The sequence below is a fragment of the Malaclemys terrapin genome, chromosome 7, assembly GCF_027887155.1.
Source record: "Malaclemys terrapin pileata isolate rMalTer1 chromosome 7, rMalTer1.hap1, whole genome shotgun sequence".
NCBI classification, from domain to species: Eukaryota; Metazoa; Chordata; order Testudines; family Emydidae; genus Malaclemys; species Malaclemys terrapin.
The window spans coordinates 119,406,642-119,428,168 of NC_071511.1; the positions used below are offsets into that span (position 1 = coordinate 119,406,642).

General features: G+C 46.0%; 1 protein-coding gene across 2 annotated transcripts in view; it reads right to left on the reverse strand.

Moving 5' to 3' along the window:
• The window catches only part of MXI1 (MAX interactor 1, dimerization protein), a 90,551-nt gene that overhangs the window by 31,083 nt on the left and 37,941 nt on the right, over positions 1 to 21,527 (reverse strand). For both annotated transcript variants that reach the window (XM_054035117.1, XM_054035118.1), the window contains exon 3: positions 17,945 to 17,974. In XM_054035117.1, coding sequence (XP_053891092.1) covers positions 17,945 to 17,974 — 30 coding nt within the window. The remainder of the gene's footprint in view (positions 1 to 17,944; positions 17,975 to 21,527) is intronic.

The following is a 21,527-nucleotide window of genomic DNA, read 5'->3' on the forward strand; positions in this document are numbered from 1 at the left end:
CCCAGAATCGGCGTTCCACGGATAGAACCTGCCCCATTAACAACATGATCTCCAAAGCACCGGGGCCCGCGGTTTGAGAGAATTCTGTGTCCGTGTCCACGTCCTCATCACGCTTGTCGCTGCGCTGCCGTCGCCGCCTCCTCCTCGCCTCGTTTTTCTGGTCCTGGCGCAGCATAAACTGCACGAGAACGTGCAAGGTGTTTACAATGTTCATGACTGTTGTCTTGAGCTGAGCCGGCTCCATGCTTGCCGTGGTATGGAGTGTGCAGTTTTCACCGAGGAAAAAAGGCACGAAATGGTTGTCTGCTGTTGCTTTCATGGAGGGAGGGGTGAGGCTGTACCCAGAATCACCTGCGACAATGTTTTTTGCCTCATCAGGCACTGGGATCTCAACTCAGAATTCCAATGGGCAGGGGAGACTGTGGGAACTATGGGATAGCTATGGGATAATTACCCACAGTGCAACGCTCCGGAAATCGACACTAGCCCCGGTACATGGACGCACACCGCCGAATTAATGTGCTTATGTGGCCGCATACGTTCGACTTTATACAATCGGTTTCCAAAATTCGAATTATATAAATTCGGATTAATCCCGTAGTGTAGACATACCCCTAGATTCCTGGGCAGAGTAACAGCAAACTCATCTGATGCCTGCAAGAGCATTTTTTTAAAATAATGCATGCTGTTTTATATATTTTCTCTCAAAGATAATAATTAACAGGTGAAGAACAATCTTACTTACAATCTTAGTGAACTTCAAGCAGTGTAAACTACAAGGCCACACTTGAAAGGCTGCCACAAATATTTTAAACTCAACACACACTGGAAGAGACACATGGGTCTACACACAACATTGGGATCCAGGATTTCCCGAATTTTATCCAGGCTCTGACACTAACACCGTCCATAGGCTTGGGCAACTCTCACACCATCCGTGCCTTAGCTTCCCTTCTGTAAAAAGGGGACAATACCAACCTCCCAGGGGCATCATGAGGATTTATTAAGTGCTTTGAAGATAAAGAGCACCGTGTAAGTGATAATACATGTTTCTGGACAAATAAAATCTCAGACAGGCAGTAACAGAGCCAACAGGCTTCCCTATGACACTCTGCTGAACGCCAGGTGGGGATGTGGCATTGGTATAGGTATGGCCTGTGTTATCAGATAGTCGCCCTTGCTAATGCTGCAGGCAGTCTCCCCGGCACTAAGGGATGGGAGGAGAATTCCTGACCCCTAGCTGCACATTGCCCATTTAATTGTTTTACTGTCGTCACATGTGCTGTTTGGGAGTCAACCCGCAGGGTCTGTTTGCCCACAGCTGTGCAAACCGCTTTTGTGCAAGAAAGAGTTGCAGGTGGCGATATGGAGAGACAAAGATCAGGGAAGGACAGAGCTATTCACAGCCAAACAACCTCAACTAGACTAAAATAATGTTAAGGGGAGGTTACTCCCCTCCCACACACTATTCCAAGAATCTCAGTTACAGGGAGAGTTTGCTTAGATACCACAGCTCACGGGATGCATAAGCCACCCAACTCTTTGGCCCGCTAATAAGAAGACCAGCTCAGCTCTAGCATCTAGACCCAGAGGCTTCATACTTGCTCTCAGCCAGGAAAAGAAATGGTGTCCACTCATGGCCAAGAACAGCTAAAACAGGCACATAGCATGGAGGACTGCTCAGGAAGCACGAGGGTGGGAGAATCTTTGGGTCAATTGTAGCCCTATGGCCTCTGATAGTGAAGGAGGAAAGGGGACTCAGGGGACAGACAGAAACGCAGAAGGAACATAAGAACTGTCATACTGGGTCAGATTAGTGGTCCATCTAGCCCACTATCCTGTCTCTGACAGTGGGCAGTAACAGAGCTTCAGGCAGAGTGTGCAGAACAGGGCAGTTGGAGTGATCCACCCTGTTTCCCCTCACAGCTGGGGTTTAGGGTCACCCCAAGAAATGGGCTGCATCCCTTACTATCTTGGCTAATAGCCATCGATGGACTGATTCTCCATGAACTTATCTAGTTCTCTTCTGAATCCAGTTATCCTTTGGACCATCACAACATCCCATGGCAATGAGTTCCACAGGTTAACTGAGTGTGTGGAAAAACTACTTCCTCTTGTTTGTATTAAACCTGCTGCCTATTAATTTCACTGGGTGACCCTGGTGTTTGTATTGTGAGAATGGGTTAACAACACTTGTATACATCATAAATGGTTTGGAAAAAGTGAATACACGTCTCCCTCATATCCCCTTCCACCCTCTTAGCCATCTCTTTTCTAAGCTAACCCTAATCTTTGTAGTCTCTCCTCGTACAGGAAGAGAACGAGAAGGAAAATAATGAGGAAAGGAGAATGTTTTAAAGAGGGAGGATGGGGGTGGTGGAGAGAGGTATGTAACAAAGAGAAAAGGAAAGGGTTCAGTTATGGTAAGCGTGCTAGCCTGAGACATGAGAGCTCAACCTCTGCTCCACCACAGACTTCCTGTGCAAGCTCGACTTAGTCACTCAGGGGCTGGTCTACACTGGAAAATTAGATCAACCCAGCTACATCACTCACAGATGTGAGAAATCCACACCCGAGAGATATAATTAAGCTGATCTAAGTCCCCATGTGGACAGCGCTAGGTCAACAGAAGAATTGTTCCCCGACCTAGGTACCACTTCTTAGGGAGGTGGATTATGTTTTCACCCCTCAGCTCATGGAGAGCCGAGATACTACAGCGACAAAGAACCCACAGCTGCAGCGCTGCAGCTGTAGCATTTTAAGTATAGACATAGCCTAAGTGTCTCTGTGCTCCCGTTCTCCAAGTGTACAATGGGGATAATAGCACTGCCTATCTCACAGGGGTGTGGTGAAGATCAGTTGAAAGATTGTTAGGTGCTCAGATACTATGGAGATGGAAGCCATATAAGCACTTCAGATAGAATAAAACAAAAGGAGAGAACACTTTCTTGCCTACATTTTCTATTCTAAATTAAATTCCCTTGTTATCACATACATGTGGGGTAGCTGCATTAGGGATATTACAATTCCCCTTGGCATTTTTGTTCTGTGCTACTCTTATTATAAACAGACGCAGGCAATCCTAACTCCTGTCAGAGCATACAAAGCCCTTAAAGTTGTAGTTAACTGGTAGCCCATTTCAGAAATTATGTTCATTACTTCATCTTCTCTGAGGTTCCCCGTATGGTTTTTAGCTAGTGTGGCTTATGGACCCATGAGTATGTTATTCACTTGAACAATGCAAGTCATTGCATCAGAATCTCTGACTCTCAACACTTCAACAAACACCACTTCAAGCTATATAGAGGAAAAAGCCTGTGAAGCCTCTGGAGATGGATTTGGGAGAGCCAGAGGAGAAGCCTGCCTTTGGGTGCTTGCAAAACTACATTTACAAGACAAACTTTGCCTCTCTACAAAGGAAAAAGGACACTAAACTATCTAAACTGCTACATGCCACAAGGAACCACAACAGTAGTTCCCTTAACCCACCCAGCAATATTGTTAATCTTTCCAGCTATACTCTTAGCCCAGCAGAAGAGTCTGTCCTATCTCAGGGCCTCTCCTTTTGTCCCTCCAGACCCACGAACATGATACAGTTCTGCGGTGACCTAGAATCCTACTTTCGACGTCTCCGACTCAAAGAATATTTCCAACATACCTCTGAACAGCATACTAACCCACAGAATCCCCCCCTATCAGCACTACAAAAAAAAAGGATTCTGCGTGGACTCCTCCGGACAGTCGAAACAACAGACTGGATTTCTACATAGATTGCTTCCGTCAATGTGCAAAGGCTGAAATTGTGGAAAAGCAACATCACTTGCCACATAACCTCAGCCATGCTGAACACAACGCCATCTACAGCCTCAAAAACAATCCTGCCATCATAATCAAAAAGGCTGACAAAGGAGGTGCTGTCGTCATCATGAATAAATTGGAATATGACCAAGAGGCTGCTAGACAGCACTCTAACACCACATTCTACAGGCCATTATCTTCTGATCCCACTGAGGATTACCTAAAGAAACTACACCATCTGCTAAAAAAACTCCCTGACAAAGCACAGGAACAAATCTGTACAGACACATGCCTAGAACCCCGACCAGGGGTATTCTATTTGCTACCCAAGATCCATAAACCTGGAAATCCTGGACGCCCCATCATCTCAGGCATTGGCACCCTAACATCAGGCTTGTCTGGTTATGTGGACTCTCTCCTCAGACCCTACGCTACCAGCACTCCCAGCTATCTTCTAGACACCACTGACTTCCTGAGGAAACTACAATCCATCGGTGATCTTCCAAAAAACACCATCCTGGCCACTATGGACGTAGAAGCCCTCTACACCAATATTCCACACAAAGATGGACTACAAGCTATCAGGAACAGTATCCCCGATAATGTCACAGCTAACCTGGTGGCTGAACTTTGTGACTTTGTCCTCACCCACAACTATTTCAAATTTGGGGACAATATATACCTTCAAGTCAGCGGCACTGCTATGGGTACCCGCATGGCCCCACAGTATGCCAATGTTTTTATGGCTGACTTAGAACAACGCTTCCTCAGCTCTCGTCCCCTAACACTCCTACTCCACCTGCGCTACATTGATGACATCTTCATCATCTGGACCCATGGAAAAGAAGCCCTTGAGGAATTCCACCATGATTTCAATAATTTCCATCCCACCATCAACCTCAGCCTAGATCAATCCACACAAGCGGTCCATTTCCTGGACACTACTGTGCTAATAAGCGATGGTCACATAAATATCACCCTATACCGGAAACCTACTGACCGCTACACTTACCTACATGCCTCCAGCTTCCATCCAGGACACACCACACGATCCATTGTCTACAGCCAAGCTCTAAGATATAACCGCATTTGCTCCAATCCCTCAGATAGAGACAAGCATCTACAAGATCTCTATCAAGCATTCTTAAAACTACAATACCCACCTGCTGAAGTGAAAAAACAGATTGACAGAGCCAGACGAGTACCCAGAAGTCACCTCCTACAAGACAGGCCCAACAAAGAAAATAACAGAACACCACTAGCTGTCACCTTCAGCCCCCAACTAAAACCTCTCCAGCACATCATCAGAGATCTACAACCTATCCTGAAAGATGATCCTTTACTCTCACAGATCTTGGGAGACAGACCTGTCCTCGCTTACAGACAACCCCCCAACCTAAAGCAAATACTCACCAGCAACCACACATCACTGAACAAAAACACTGACCCAGGAACCTATCCTTGTAACAAAGCCCGATGCCAACTCTGTCCACATATCTATTCAAGTGACATCATCATAGGACCTAATCACATCAGTCATACCATCAGGGGCTCGTTCACCTGCACATCTACCAATGTGATATATGCCATCATGTGCCAGCAATGCCCCTCTGCCATGTACATTGGCCAAACCGGACAGTCTCTACACAAAAGAATTAATGGACACAAATCTGACATCAGGAATCATAATACTCAAAAACCAGAGGGAGAACACTTTAACCTGTCTGGCCATTCAATGACAGACCTGCGGGTGGCTATCTTACAACAGAAAAACTTCAAAAAGAGACTCCAACGAGAGACTGCTGAGCTGGAATTGATATGCAAACTAGATACAATCAACTCAGGATGGAATAAGGACTGGAAATGGCTGAGCCATTACAAACATTGACTCTATCTCCACTGGTAAGTATTCTCACACTTCTTATCAACTGTCTGTACTGGGTAGGGTTACCATATCTCATAAATAAAAAAGAGGACCCTCCACGGGCCATGGCCCCGCCCATTTCCCCACCCCAGCCCCGCCCCAACTCCGCCCCTTCCCCCACCCTAACTCCGCCCCCTCCTCCCTCCCACTCCCAGCCAGGGGGAAAGGGCTGCCCCAGTGCTACCAGCATCACGGTTTCCCAGGCAGCCCCCAGACCCTGCGCCCCCAGCCGGCGCTTCCCCAGCGCAGCTGGTGCCCGGGAGGGGAAGCGCCCGGGAGGGGAAGCGCCCAGCCGGGGGCGCAGGGTCTGGAGGCTGCCCAGCAAACCGTGACGCCGGTAGCGCTCGGGCTTTGGGCAGCCCCCATGCCTCCGGACCCTGTGCCCCCGGCCGGGCACTTCCCCTCCGGGGCTCCGGCGGCTCTGCGTAACTTACACTGTATAAGTTACACAGAGCCGAAGAGGAGCAGAGCCCCCGCAGCTGGAGGCTCTGCTCCTCTTAGGCTCTGTTTAAGAGCCGGGCTGCCCCAGCGCTACCGGCTTTGGGCAGCCCCCGTGCCTCCGGACCCTGCGCCGCCGGAGCCCGGGAGGGGAAGTGCCCGGCTGGGGGCGCAGGGTCCGGAGGCAAGGGGGCTGCCCGAAGCTGGTAGCTCTCGGGCAGCCCGGTTCTTAAACAGAGCCTCCAGCGGCTGGGGCTCTGTGTAACTGACATAGTGTCAGTTACACAGAGCCCCGGGGGCTGGAGGCTTTTCTCCTCTTTGGCTCTGTGTAACTGACACTGGGTCAGTTACACAGAGCCCCGGGGGCTGGAGGCTCCAGCCGCCCCCGCTCTGTTTAAGAGCTGGGCTGCCCAAGCGCTACCGGCTTCGGGCAGCCCCGTGCCTCCAGACCCTGCGCCCCCAGCCGGGCACTTCCCCTCCCGGGCTCCAGCGGCGCAGGGTCTGGAGGCACGGGGCTGCCCGAAGCCGGTAGCGCTGGGGCAGCCCGGCTCTTAAATAGAGACGCAGGGACTGGAGCCTCCAGCCGCCGGGGATGTGTGTAACTGACACAGTGTCAGTTACACAGAGCCGGGCTGCCCGAGAGCTACCGGCTTCGGGCAGCCCCGTGCCTGGAGACCCTGCGCCGCCGGAGCCCGGGAGGGGAAGTGCCCGGCTGGGGGCGCAGGGTCTCCAGGCACGGGGCTGCCCGAAGCCGGTAGCGCTCGGGCAGCCCGGCTCTTAAACAGAGCCTCCAGCGGCTGGGGCTCTGTGTAACTGACACTGTGTCAGTTACACACAGCCCCGGTGGCTGGAGGCTCCAGTCCCCGCGGCTCTATTTAAGAGCCGGGCTGCCAGAGCGCTACCGGCTTCGGGCAGCCCCGTGCCTCCAGACCCTGTGCCCCCAGCCGGGCACTTCCCCTCCCGGGCTCCAGTGGCGCAGGGTCTCCAGGCACGGGGCTGCCCGAAGCCGGTAGCGTTCAGGCAGCCGGGCTCTTAAACAGAGCGGCCATTTTCCCGGACATGTTCCGCTTTTTGGCAATTCCCCCCGGACGGGGGTTTGACTGCCGAAAAGCCGGACATGTCCGGGAAAAAGAGGACGTATGGTAACCCTAGTACTGGGCTAGCTTGATTATCACTTCAAAAGGTTTTTTTTTTTCTCCTCTTACTTAATTGGCCTCTCAAGAGTTGGTAAGACAACTCCCACCTGTTCATGCTCTCTGTATGTGTGTAGATATATCTCCTCAATATTTATTCCACTCTATATGCATCCGAAGAAGTGGGCTGTAGCCCACGAAAGCTTATGCTCTAATAAATTTGTTAGTCTCTAAGGTGCCACAAGTACTCCTGTTCTTTTTGCGGATACAGACTAACACGGCTGCTACTCTGAAACTTGGAAAGTAGATTGTTCATCTGTGTATCTAGGGCCAAATACTTCCCTAGTCTAATGCTACCAAGTTCTGTGAGGGTTTACCATCGATGAATTTGGACCTGGTCTTCATTTTTAGGCCCATCCATAAATGTAACAAAGACAAGAGTCATCCTAAAATAAAGTCTTGGCAACATGCTGAAATGGAAACTTGAAGAATCCATTTTCGGCAGAGATTCAAGATTCTTGATCCAGAGCTGGCTGTGGTGCATTCCAGGTTAGATACCATCTAGGTACAGATAACTATGTCTTCCACTTTTCTCTACATAGCTCCCAGGCCTCTCCTGGGCCCCTTAAAACAATGAACAAACATCAAGCCACCATTTCATACTTCTATTGACTGCAGCAGAAATTATATCTAGAGCACTTTGAATGCAAGAAGTCAATCCATACGAGGTTCCTACATTAGAATTTCAGGTTTCCTCCAAATGTGTGGGCTCACTTTTGGGACACAAAAGAGGAATGAATATATTTTATACACCAATTCCTCATAGGTGTGTTAAGAAAGTGGTGGTAACTTTTCTTTCTACACATTTGCCTTGACTTGTTACTCTGGGCTTGGTATCTCTGGATGGTGACCTGAAGCAATCTAAGCCAGGTCTCTACAGTTACTGTTTTGGAAGACTAATCACAAAGATTCCATCTAGGATTTGAGAGAACTGTAACCATAGGAAGGTGTTCTAGGTTACATCTCTAGCTCCCAAGTTCTGTGCATTATTTAGTAAGGAGATGGAACCAGCTGTGCAGGAGCTCAGGAAAGAGGAGACAAAATCAGGAATCTCCTACCCAATAGCCTTGTTTACTCCTTGTCCTTGATGTATAATAAACTCCTGAAAGGTTCCCCTCAGCACCATTCCTCAGAGAGAGAAAGAGAGAGAGAGAGAGAGAAAGAGAGAGAGCGCGCGCACATGTTTTCGCTTACGTTTAACTTTTAAAGCAGCAGTGACATCAAATCTCACCTTCCCCATTTTTAATGGAAGTCTCTTTGGAGGACCAGAGAACTGGTGCAGAAGCTTGCAGAAGGCCTCAATTTAAAGGGATGGGGTTACTGAATGTTTCACCAAAATGTATTTTCTTCCTCGTTTGTCAGATGTTTGAGTTAAATAGCGGGTAGCAAAAATAAAGTATGGTTAACAATTCCTTCCCCATTCACTTTCTCAGTTTCACTCTCTGGGTATTCGTTGTACTTAGGGCTGTTGATTAATCACAGTTAACTCAAACGATTAACTCAAAAAAATTAATTGTGATTAAAAAAATTAATCACGATTAATCAGTTTTAATTGCACTGTTAAACAGTAAAATACCAACTGATATTTATTAAATTTTGCATGTTTTTCTACATTTTCATATATCTTATATTGTGTTGTAATTGAAATCAAAGTGTATATTATTTTTTATTACAAATATTTGCACTGTAAAAATGATAAATAAAAGAAATAGTATTTTTCAATTCACCATAAAATAAAAATAAATAAAAAATAAATTAATGGAGATATCCCATCTCCTAGAGCTGGAAAGGACCTTGAAAGGTCATTGAGTCCAGCCCCCTGCCTTCACTAGCAGAACCAAGTACTGATTTTGCCCCAGATCCCTAGGTGGCCCCCTCAAGGATTGAACTCACAACCCTGGGTTTAGCAGGCCAATGCTCAAACCACTGAGCTATCCCTCCCCCCTTGTATGTGGTAAGGTACCACATACAAGTACCTTAGTGAAACTTACAAATATAGATTTCTTTTTTTGTTACATAACTGCACTCCAAAACAAAACAATGTAAAACTTCAGCGTTTACAAGTCCACTCAGTCCTACTTCTTGTTCAGCCAATCACTAAGACAAACAAGTTTGTTTACATTTTCAGGAGATAATGCTGCCTGCTTCTTATTTACAATGTCACCTGAAAGTGAGAACAGGCATTTGCATGGCACTTTTGTAGCCAGCAGTGCAAGATATTTACGTGTCAAATATACTAAACATTCATATGCCCCTTCATATTTCAGCCATCATTCCAGAGGACATGCTTCCATGCCAACGCTCGTTAAAAAAAAAATGCTTTAATTACATTTGTGACTGAACTACTTGGGGGAGAATGGTATATCCCCTGCTCTGTTCTACCTGCATTCTGCCATATATTTCATGTTATAGCAGTCTTGTACAATGACCCAGCACATGTTGTTCATTTTAAGAACACTTTCACAGCAGATTTCACAAAATGCAAAGAAAGTACCAATGTGAGATTTCTAAAGACAGCTACAGCACTCGACACAAGGTTTAAGAATCTGAAGTGCCGTCCAAAATCTAAGAGGGAGGAGGTGTGGAGCATGCTTTCAGAAGTCTTAAAAGAGCAACACTCCAATGCGGAACCTACAGAACCCAGATCACCAAAAAGGAAAGTCAACCTTGTGCTGGTGGCATCTGACTCAGATACTGAAAATGAACATGCGCCGGTCTTATCAAGCAGAATCTGTCATCAGCATGGATGCATGTCATCTGGAATGGTGGAGCATGAAAGGACATATGAATCTTTAGTGCATCTGGCACATAAATATCTTGCGATTCTGGCTACAACAATGTCATGAGAACGCCTGTTCTCACTGTCGGGTGACATTGTAAACAAGAACTGGGCAGTGTTATCTCCTGCAAATGTAAACAAACTTGTTTGTCTGAGCGATTGGCTGAACAAGAAGTAGGACTGAGTAGACTTGCAGGCTCTAAAATTTGACATGGTTTATTTTTGAATGCATTTTTTTTGGGTACATAATTCTACATTTTTAAGTTCAAACTTTCATGATAAAGAGATTGCACTACAGTTCTTGTATTAGGTGAATTGAAAAATACTATTTCTGTTTTTTTACAGTGCAAATACTTGTAATGAAAAATAAATATAAAGTGAGCACTGTACACTTTGAAATGAATATATTTGAAAATGTAGAAAACATTCAAAAATATTTAAATAAATGATATTCTATTATTGTTTAACAGTGCGATTAATCGCGATTAATTTTTTTAATCACTTGACAACCCTACCTGTACCTGGCCACCCCTAGAGTCTTCCAAGAGAAACATGAGAAAATTTGTAAAAAGCGACAGTCCTGTGGCACCTTATAGACTAATAGAAGTATTGGAGCATAAGCTTTCGTGGGTGAATACCTACTTTGTCAGATGCATGATGAAGTGGGTATTCACCCACGAAAGCTTATGCTCCAATACTTCTATTGGTCCATAAGGTGCTACAGGATTCTGTCGCTTTTTACAGATCCAGACTAACACGGCTAGCCCTCGGATAGGAGAAAATTTGTTTTTAAAAAAATTTGTATTTAAAATTTGTATTTAAAAAAAAAAAAAAAAAAGCTTTTGCATGTTTTTCATAAATCAGAAAAGAACATATGCTCTTCCTTGCCGGGTCACCTCTAAGCACTACTTACTACATACAATGCTTTTTGTTACAGTACTTAGCAATTTTCCTCTTCCAAATGCTTTATAGTGGACTCAGACACTCACGTATCCATGGTTCACCCCTACGATGCAAAGTTCACCACTGAAAACACAAAGGCCAGTCAAGTAAGTGTGAAAATATAAAGTTCACAAATTTAAGTTTATCCTTAAAACTAAATCTGCTACTTCATAAAAACCAGTAAACTTTACTCTATGCCAGAGGTTCTCAAGCTCCATTCAAGTGGTCCGCGGATAGTTCCCTCTAAGGTGTGAGAGAATGAAGGGCCACCCACCTAATTAGAGGAGCTGGCTCCACTAATTAAGTGCCTGGACCCAGGAGAAGACACATATGTAAGGTGAGGTGGTGGTCTTGGGGGGAATAGAGAGTAGATGGGAGGGGACAGTGGGGTGAGAAGAGAGGGTGGGGGGAATTTGGGACATGTAGGGCTGCAGCAGTCAGAGAAAGAGATGACTGTCCGCAGCTCAAGGGCTGCAGCTGCCGGGGAGAGACCCCCCTCCTTCTGAGCCCCAGCTCGGGGGCTGTCATGGCAGGGAGAGAGGGAACATCCATTGCATTAGAAAGGTAAGACTACTAATATAAAAATATGAAATGTGTGCTTTTATTTGTAGAACCAAAAAATGTTTATTATTAAGGTTTTCTTTATATAGAACTTTTATCCAACATGCTTTACAATGGTTAGCTAACGGTACAAACAATATGCAGATGAGGACATAAATGTTCCAACAGATAATAACAACACCATGTTGGTTTACCAAAATTGCCACTTTACAAAAAAGCAAGGAAGTCATCTCACGGCCATGAATCGTTCGTTTATACCACAGCAACCACATCCTTCCAATAACTCTAGAGAATATCAGTCACACCTGCTGTCTTTATAACATTAGACTTACTACTAAGCAAATCTAGTTTATTTTTTATATTTAAGTCTGAGAAACAGAGGATGTACTTTCACAACTGGATCCTAATAAACTTCAAAGCTCAACAGTCAGCTTTTCAAGAGTTTTCTATTCTGCAAATGACCAATATTTCCTCAGAGGACAGAATTTTAGGGGGGAAAAAGGAACTAAAATGCGCTTCTAAAACAACCACCTATGCGTTCTTATTTTTTAAAGGGGATGCTTCTTTTGACATCAACATGCTTTCACTGGGAATCTCTTCACACTTCCATTGCACAGCCTTTTGGAAGTGGACTAATTATTTTAAACACTCTTCACTATTTGACAGTCTGGGGGCCAATTCCTGAGCTCTTTACTTTGGCTCTAATTCAGGAAAACAACTCCAATCAAAAAAGCACTTAAACATATACTTGTGTCCCGCTGAAATCGAAATGCTTGGGATTGTGCATGTTCGATAGTATTTCCTGACTCAAGGCCTCATGCATTTGGAATTTAGGATTTGATTATGTATTATTCATTTCTTGAACTCCAATTAAGAACGCATTTTCCTAAAGTGAACTCCACACTTCAAATAAATATATGTATTAGTGCCAAGTTGAAAGCAATATTCTAAAGGTAAAAGCTAAACAAAACATATAATTAGGGTTGTTGATTAATTGCAGTTTAATCGCGATTAATCGCACTGTTAAACAATAGAATACTAATTGAAATTTATTAAATATTTTTGGATGTTTTTCTACATTTTCAAATATATTGATGTTTATTACAACAGTACAGTTGCTCACTTTATATTATTTTTTATTAGAAATATTTGCACTGTAAAAATAAGAAATAGTATTTCAATTCACCTCATGCAAGTACAGTAACTCCTCACTTAATGTTGTAGTTATGTTCCTGAAAAATGCAACTTTAAGTGAAACCACGTTAAATGAATCCAATTTCCCCATAAGATTTAATGTAAATGCGGTTCCAAGGAAATTTGGGGGGGGGGGGGGGGGGGGGGAGGGGCAGACAAATGGCATTAGAAACTGTACAATACTGTGGTGGGGAGGTGCCCCTGGCTTACCCTGAGGCTCAGGGCTGGAGGTGCAGGGTCTGGGAGTTAGGGTGTGGGAGGGTGCTCAGGGTGGGGTGCGGGGTCTGGGAGGGAGTTAGGGTGCAGGAGGTACTCAGGGTGGGGGTGTGGGGTCTGGGAGGGAGTTAGGGTGCAGGAGGTACTCAGGGTGGGGGTGCGGGAGGAGGCTCAGGGCTGGGACAGGCAGGAGGTGCAGAGCACTTACCTGGGGCAGCTCCTGTTTGGTGCAGGGGGTGTGCAGGTGGCTCTACGCAGCGCGGCACCGCCCCCATGGCCACGATTCTGGGAGCTGCGATTCTGGGAGCTGTCCCCCTCCGCCCCCACAGGCAGGGCCACCTGGAACACAGGCGCTTTAGGGGCTGCAGGGCTAAGAGGGCCCTGAGGCCCTGGCCTGCAGCTCTAAAGCCCCTTTCAGAATGCGGCCCTGCCAGCATGGGCTGGAGGACTCAGGAGGAGCAGGGGCAGTCACGCAGCCAGCAGCCAGAGAGAAGTGGCGCTTTCCCCTTCAAAGCACTGCTTCTCTCCGGCCGGCTTTGAAGGGGAAAGCACCACTTCTCTCCGGCCGCTGGCTGCATGGCTGCCCCTGCTTCTCCTGGGTCCTCTGGCCTGTGCTCGCAGGGCTGCATTCCGAAAGGGACTTTTGAGCTGCAGGCCAGGACCTCGGGGGCCCCTTAGCCCAGGGACCTGCAGCCCCTAAAGCCCCTGCGTTCCGGGTGGCCCTGCCTGCGGGCGGGGGGGGGCTCCCTCCCTCCCAGAAAGTCCTAAGGGGGAAGCGCTGGGAAGGAGGAATGGAGGAAGGGAGGGGGAGGAGGCGGAGAAGAGGAACTTCTGCAATGCTCCCTTGTAAGACGTTATAAGGGAGCATTGCACAACTTTAAATGAGTATGTTCCCTAATGGAGCAGCGACGTAACTTCAAAACAACGTTAAGCGGGAGGACGGTAAGTGAGTAGTTACTGTACTGTAGTGCAATCTCTTTATTGTGAAAGTATAACTTACAAATGTAGATTTTTTTTTGTTACATAACTGCACTCAAAAACAAAACAATGTAAAACTTTAGAGCATACTAGTCCACACAGTCTTAGCAATTGGCTGAACAAGAAGACAAGTTTGTTTACATTTACAGGAGATAATGCTGCGTTCTTCTTATTTACAACGTCACCAGAAAGTGAGAACAGGTGTTTGCATGGCACTTTTGTAGCTGGTGTTGCGAGGTATTTACGTGCTAGATATACTAAACATTCATACGCTGGCAGAGCGGAGTGGAGTCTAGGGTTACCATACGTCCGGATTTTCCCGGATATGTCCGGCTTTTTGGGCCTCAAATCCCCGTCTGGGGGGAAATCCCAAAAAGCCGAACATGTCCGGGAAAATAGGGACACGCGGGGCCGGGCCGGGGCCGGCGGTGCTGGGCCGGGGCCGGGGGCCGGGCCGGGGGCTGGGCCGGCAGTGCTCAGCCAGGGGCTGGCACCCCAGGGCCTGAGCCAAGCCAGGCTGGAGACGCCGGGGCCGGAGGGAGCCGCTCGGTTGGGGGGGGCCAGACTGGGCCGCGCCTCCTCCCCTTCACCCCACCCCAGCTTACCTGTTGCCTGCTTCAGGCTTCCCGTGAATCAAATGTTCGCGGGAAGCAGGGGAAGGGGTGGAGTTGGGGCGTGGGCGGGGCTGGGGGCGGGGCCCCGTGGAGTATCCTCTTTTTGGAGGCTCAAAATACGGTAACCCTAGTGGAGTCAGCATGAGCTGCAGGCTCCGGGCGGTGAGGGGGCAGCAAGAGAGGCTGGGGGACACTCGGGGGAGGTGTGTGGGGGCGGCAGGCGGGGCCATGGGAGAGACCCGGCCCCAAACAGTGGGGAGCAGCACCCGGGGAGCTTAGCTGCCACATAAAATAACTCGGGGTGGGGGTGAGGGGAGTTTGCCGGTGACAGGAATTAACTGGGGGGCGGGGGGCGCGCGGGGAGCTTGGCGGACTGCAGGGAAGAGCTCCGCAGGCCGCGCGTTTGAGACCCCTGCTCTACAGCTTTTAAACCTTACCACTGAATAATCTGAGGGTAAGATGTACTCTTCTATTGGCTGAACCTTGCTGCAGATAAGAAACAGTAACTAGTTTCCACTTTATATGCAAGATATGACTCATCTCAAAGGGAAACAAAAATACTCACTCATTAAATAGAAACACACGAACCCAAATATTTCCAACATGAGTATTAAAGACAGGTAACTACAAATTAACTTTAATCTTTTGTAAATAAACAAAATAACACCACCCTGATATAAACTTCAGCGCAATAACTTTACGTAAGAAACCAAATCAAAGAACATTAGGAAGGTAAAGGTCACTTGAGTATCAGAGTTATTTATTTGGGTACCAAATCCACAGTCTCCTTATCAAATCTCGTGGTATTTTTGGACCCTTCACCCTTCCAGAATAAAGTAACGTACGTTCCTAGCTCAAATATTTTCATTATGCTTTCAACATTCAAATGCTTTCAGACATCAAAGAGGAACAAGACTATAATCCAGATATAGTCTAATTTCCTCAGCCCTGCAAAAATTGAGCTAGTGAAAAACAGTGTATTTAAATGCAAGGATTAGTAAATGTTTTCTTTTTTCAGCCAGTACTCCTGCCTGCACTTGAAAACAACTGTTTAATTGCTGAATGGGTTAAAGTAAAATGTAACCACATGCTAGACAGACTGCTGTTAGGAGAGAGAACCTGAGTCAGGGACCTAGTAGTGGACAATTTTGAAAATTATAGTGTGTATCAATAATGGAGAGAACATTGAGATTCAAAAGGAATAATCTGTAGTAACAGAAAAAAATAGCAACTGTCAGCAACAAAGCTATTAGTACCAGGGCTCTTACCTTTGCCATAGCTAAGTCTGGAGGTAGTGACATGACAAACTTAGACACAGCAAATAGAATGTGAGGAAAATATACACTGGAAGTGAGCCTCTTCTCTCAGAAAACATTGCTTTGGAGCCCAGAAATATATATTTCCAGCATGAAACTCATTGTCCTATTCCTGCGGGCGGGGGGGGGCTCCCTCCCTCCCAGAAAGTCCTAAAGGGGAAGCGCTGGGAAGGAGGGATGGAGGAAGGGAGGGGGTAAATGTATATGGGGATGCAATGACAGCTGCTAATTGGTTTTTCTATATCTGTAGCTATCTAAAGGATACCCAGTTATATGTATGTCATCAACTAAAAATGCTACCTGAATGAGAAACCAGGAGCCCCTAAATAAACATGCATCAGTTTTCATTCCTTGTGACAATTTACATGCCATTGCTATTTAAAATAGGTATTCTCAATCCATGTGTCCTTTAACTTCCCCATCACTGCATCTTCCACCGCAGATTACGACAATATTAAAAAGTGGCCCATTGCTAGCTCAGTGTCAACTTCTAGGTGAACAGGCTCTCATGAGTTCAGAAGGTTCTCACAGGAACTGAAAATACCACAGACAGGAGACGTACAAAGCACCACAGACAAGAGAGGTACAAAGCCTGGTGGTAGCTACATATAGGAGGAGGGCTTCCTCAGAGTTTGCTTATGTGCACTAGGCCACAAGGCCATTCTCCAATGGTTCTTTCTCTAAAAGAAGAAAGCCATGGGGCTTGCAGTTTCTAACATGCTGAGCCCTGATCTGCACTGACTAGGGAAATAGTTGAAACACTATTAGCGTGTTTTCAGAAAAGACTGATTTTATTATGGTGGTAGCTTTCATCCTAGGGGAGATGGGGAATACGGAGTGTAACTATGGACATAGCAGAACAGGGGCAATAAAGATTATGCCCTACAAAGGTGGAATAGTAGGCAATAAGGAAGGTTTGAGTAAAACCACAGGAAACCAGCCTGTGATTTACAGAACAAAGAACATTAATTCTGTAGATGAACAGAGGGGAAGAAAACAAGAACAGTATGTACTGTGAGGCGGCCCTACAAGGGACCCAAGAAGGTGGGGGGAAGTCATCTTTGTAGGTCTGGTCGTGACACAAACTTGGGCTGGAGTTTCCTAGATTAACCATACCTCACCCCCATGAACTGACGGGAAGATGCAGCAATGAGCACTTGTCTGTACACTCAATGTAACCTACCATGTGGGTTTTTCCACAAGACAGGAGCAGCTAGCCTAGAAGACTCTTTCTGCTCCAACTGACAAAAAAAACAAGATTAATTTATAATGGAAACCCCAACACAACCTTAACTATAGCATCCTGACTGCAATGCTATAATCTGATCTGCGTGTGAACTAACTCCCATCGTCTCAATGGTATTTATCTTACTTTAACTCCTGTTACAAAAGGGTTGAGTCATATAGCAGAGCTAGCCAAGTAACAAAACTGCAGGGCTTGCTAAAACTCCGACTCAAGGATAAACAGGCTCTGTCCTAAAACAGGTTACGAGAGCGACACTCCACAGGAGCATTGTTAGCCAGACTTCAGATCCTCTAAACAATGGCATTTTCTTTATGCTGTAGAGAGTATTACAGTCCTGCCAAGAAAATGGGGGGGGGTGGGGGGGGAAGCAAAGCACTGCCCTTCAGTTCATGGTAACATGTATTAACCAGTGCCCGAGAAACCAGATACCTTAGCAACCTCATGTAGGGACAATAACCCAATCAGATTTCAGTGTCAGGAGAAGAGGAACAGTATTTACTGTGCATACAGATTAGTTGCAAAACTGGGTCACTTCTTGCCTTTTTTTTTTTTTTTTGCTGCCGGGGGGAGAAGGCTTCTTTTTCAAATCTTTTAGAGTCTTTGCCTGGACTTTGAACCTACCTGGTGCAAGGTGGAAATCCCCAGCTGTCTGAGCTGATGAAATCACACCTGCATGTGTAATGTTAAAGCATGTTACATTGACTAGGCTTTGTATTTCTTAGAATTCAGCTCATTCGCTACTTACCGGTTCTTCTCTAGTTCGTTGTGTGTAGACCTGGAAGACAAACAAAAATTTGGATTAGCTCCCTTCAACCTCACAGCACAGTAATCCAACTGCTGCAAGCCATAAACATTTCCAAGAGTACAACTCAGCATAGAGTCAACCATTTGTATATATTAAAATATTCAGCCATAACTCTCCACTCTCTCTTGCTGTGAGGCACACTTCCCATGCTAGGTCTATATTTACCTGCTGTTCCAGGATGCATTACTGTAAATTTACATCAGATATTTAAAAACATCCAAAATCCAGAATCGAGACAATGGTGAGAGCAGAGGACTGGGAGTCAGGAGTCCTGGGTTCAATTCCTGGCTTTGCCACTGACTCCATGTGTGATCACAGTTGAGTCACTTAACCTCTCTGTACCTCAGTTTGCCCATCTGTCAAATGGGAATATTGATACAACCTACCACACAGAGCTATAACAAGGCTTAATTCATGTACCTAAAATATTTTGAGATCTTCAGATGGAAGTTGCTCTGTAAAGCAACATTGGACATGTCATCCAAAGGGTCACTAGCAACATCTATCCCACTTGCTGCCAGAGCGGAAAATTTGCCCAGCATTTGGGTATGTGGAGGTGGGATGTAAATACAGGGACAGGTGTAGAGGAATGCTTCCTCTACCATGCTTGCGAGCACTACAGGGTTGAGGCAGTGTCTGTGGGATTCAAATATGGTTCCCGAACTCACCTCCAGTACCTCTCACAACTGGAGATACCAGCAACCTCACAAAACTCACAGCAGAGCATCTGTACCCTAAAAAGGTACTTAGCCTCATACTTACATCACTAAAAACATCTGAAAATGTGTGTTCTTGTCTTTATACCTGTATACCAACAAGCACACCACTGCTATTCAAACAATAGCTCATAGCTGGAAAATTAAAGTGACTCGAAACAAAACGGAAATCGACTAATCTATTTTCACTGTCTGTGTGTATTATGACAATGTGAATAGACATAGTTAGGTGATGGGTACACTAGAGACCTTACAGAGGCACAGCTGTACTGATGCAGCGGCGCTGCTGCAAGATCTCTCGTGTAGCCTTAGAAATCTCACGTCGATATAATTAAACCATCTCCAATGAGCGGCAATAACTAGGTCAGTGGGAGAAGCTCTCCTGCTGACATAGCGCTGTGCAAACTACCACTTATGCCTGCAAAACTTATGTTGCTCACGGGGGTGTTTTTTTCACGGCCTTACATATTAGTGTCTTTTCATCAGTGTTTATGATCTACCATGCTATTAACAGCCCAGGTCATTTTATTTTAAAATATACAAATTTTAATCTAACATGTCCCTTTAATATAAGGTCATCTTAAAATAGGAGTAAATGAGCCAAGAGCTTAATAAAAAGGATCTATTTTCTGTAATTTGGCATCACATTTCTTCCGGAGCTCTGAGAAGATTATCCTCTATCCCCCATCTGGAGAATCCTGCAGAGAATTCTCCAGTTAGGGAACTGAATGAAGGTTCACAGCTCCAAGGGAAACCCTCTACTAATTAGGCGCTTCCCAAAAAAGGAGGGGAAAGTGCTGAACAGGTGTTAGGAGTTCTATAAAGACCACAACTAAACCTATAGACATTTGAGAAATAAAACAATTTTACAGAAACAAGCCCTGAAGATTAAAGCTTAACTAGCCACTGTTCAGAGCCTATAACTAGATGGCCAAATCTTTAAGGCATGTCAGTGGAATGTGTCTGATTTGGTATTGGACACTGGTCTCTCAGGGTGTATCTGCATTTCAATCTGGAGGCGTAAATTTCAGTTTGAGGAGATACACCTGCACTAACCTGACGAGCACATACTCATTTGCATTAGTGCAGCTACACTCTACTTTTAGCAGGCTGGCTTGTTCAATGCTAGCATGGGTACGTCTTCTCGAGCTGGGAATTACACCAGCCATAGACGCCGACGCCATGGGTGCTCCAGGGCTGGGGCACTCAGAGAGAAAAATTAGCAGGTGCTTAGCACCCACTGGCAGCCAGCTCCCCTGCCACCTCCCCACCAGCAGCCCCCGACTGCCTCCTCCCCATCCCTCCCAGCACCTCCTGAATGCTGCAAAACAGCTGTTCCGCGGTGTGCAGGAAGCACTGGGAGGGAGGGAGAGGAGCAGGGACAGGGCACGCTTGGGGGAGGGGGCAAAAAGAGGCGGGGAAGAGTCAGGGTGGGGTGGAGTGGGGGCAAGGCCTTGGGGGCAGGGGTAGAGTGGGGCGGGGCCAGGGGTGGAGTAGGGGTGGGAAGAGGCAGGGCAGGGGTGGAGTGAGGGCGGGGTATGGGGCGGAGCAGCGCGAAGTGCAGACATACCTTTAAAGGCACAGTATACTAACACAGATTCCTAAAGATAGACAAGCTCCCAAAGTAATTATTTTAATTTCCCATCATGCAAATCCCTAAAGAGGGGTCACCCTCAAAGTGAAAGAAAAGAATCAACTTTTTATTTTCCTGGTTAAATGAGCAACTAATGCTGGATCTTGAGTGTACATTTTTAATTTTATTTTTACATATATCTTCTGACAGCTGGTAAACCTGAACACTAAGGATCAGGTTTCAAAATGTGGCGTTCCCTTGGCCATGTGTGACTGTAGATATGCAAGTCACCTGCATGTGTACGCTTAGTGCAAGTCTAAGTGGCAGCTGCCCATACTACTTAAACTTCTGCCTTGGAGGGGGTCTCTGTGCCAGCCCAATGTAGGCTGGCCTAGAGAGTAGCACTATTTAGGACAGACAAGGAGCTGACAGATTCATAATTATGTGGATACAGTGGCCCTAGCAGCTTCTGTAACTGACACAGAGGGCATAAGTCTGCCAATTACTTCATAGACTAGAGCAACTGCACTGCAGCCCTGTGCCCTGGCCCTAGGTAAGGGGGCTCTCACACCTTTTGAGTCCCCTGTATTTCACTTACATAAAGCCTGATTACTTGTTGGATGAGCGAGAGTGAAGTGGCTTGCACCCTTTTTTTTAATGCAAGTGACAATTTAAACCAGCAAATCCCATCTGCTCATGCAACTGGACTGTAAATTCTACCATTTACACATCAAATGACAGTGCTCATTAACTATCTGCAAAAAACTGAACCTCCCAGAGACTGGGTCAAGGCCCCTTTAAAATCTGACCCCAAATTCTTTGGAACGTGTTATTAGTTTTATTTACTGTATGTTTCTGCAGGAGACTTTGCACTCTTCCTGGCTATTCCATTAACAGTTATAAAGCCAAAGATATGCAATGAATTGAATTCCTATATTATATTGAGCCAATTATCAAGGCCAGCACAGAAAGAACAAAGTTTGGCTCACTGCTGTGAACAAAATTAAAACAGCAGGTTCCTCCTATTCCTCTCACACAGGAGACTCTTTATTACCTATCTTCTTTCCAATGAACAACACAATTCTGAGGGGGTCACAGTCTTTTCATCAAGTCAGGAAATTTATGCTGTGACTTTTAACCATATCGCCTGCAAAAACTTTCCCAGCACAGCTGAATTCGAACAAAAGAAGCTCAGCAAACATAAATGGATCCTGCCAAGTTGTTACCCGTGCTA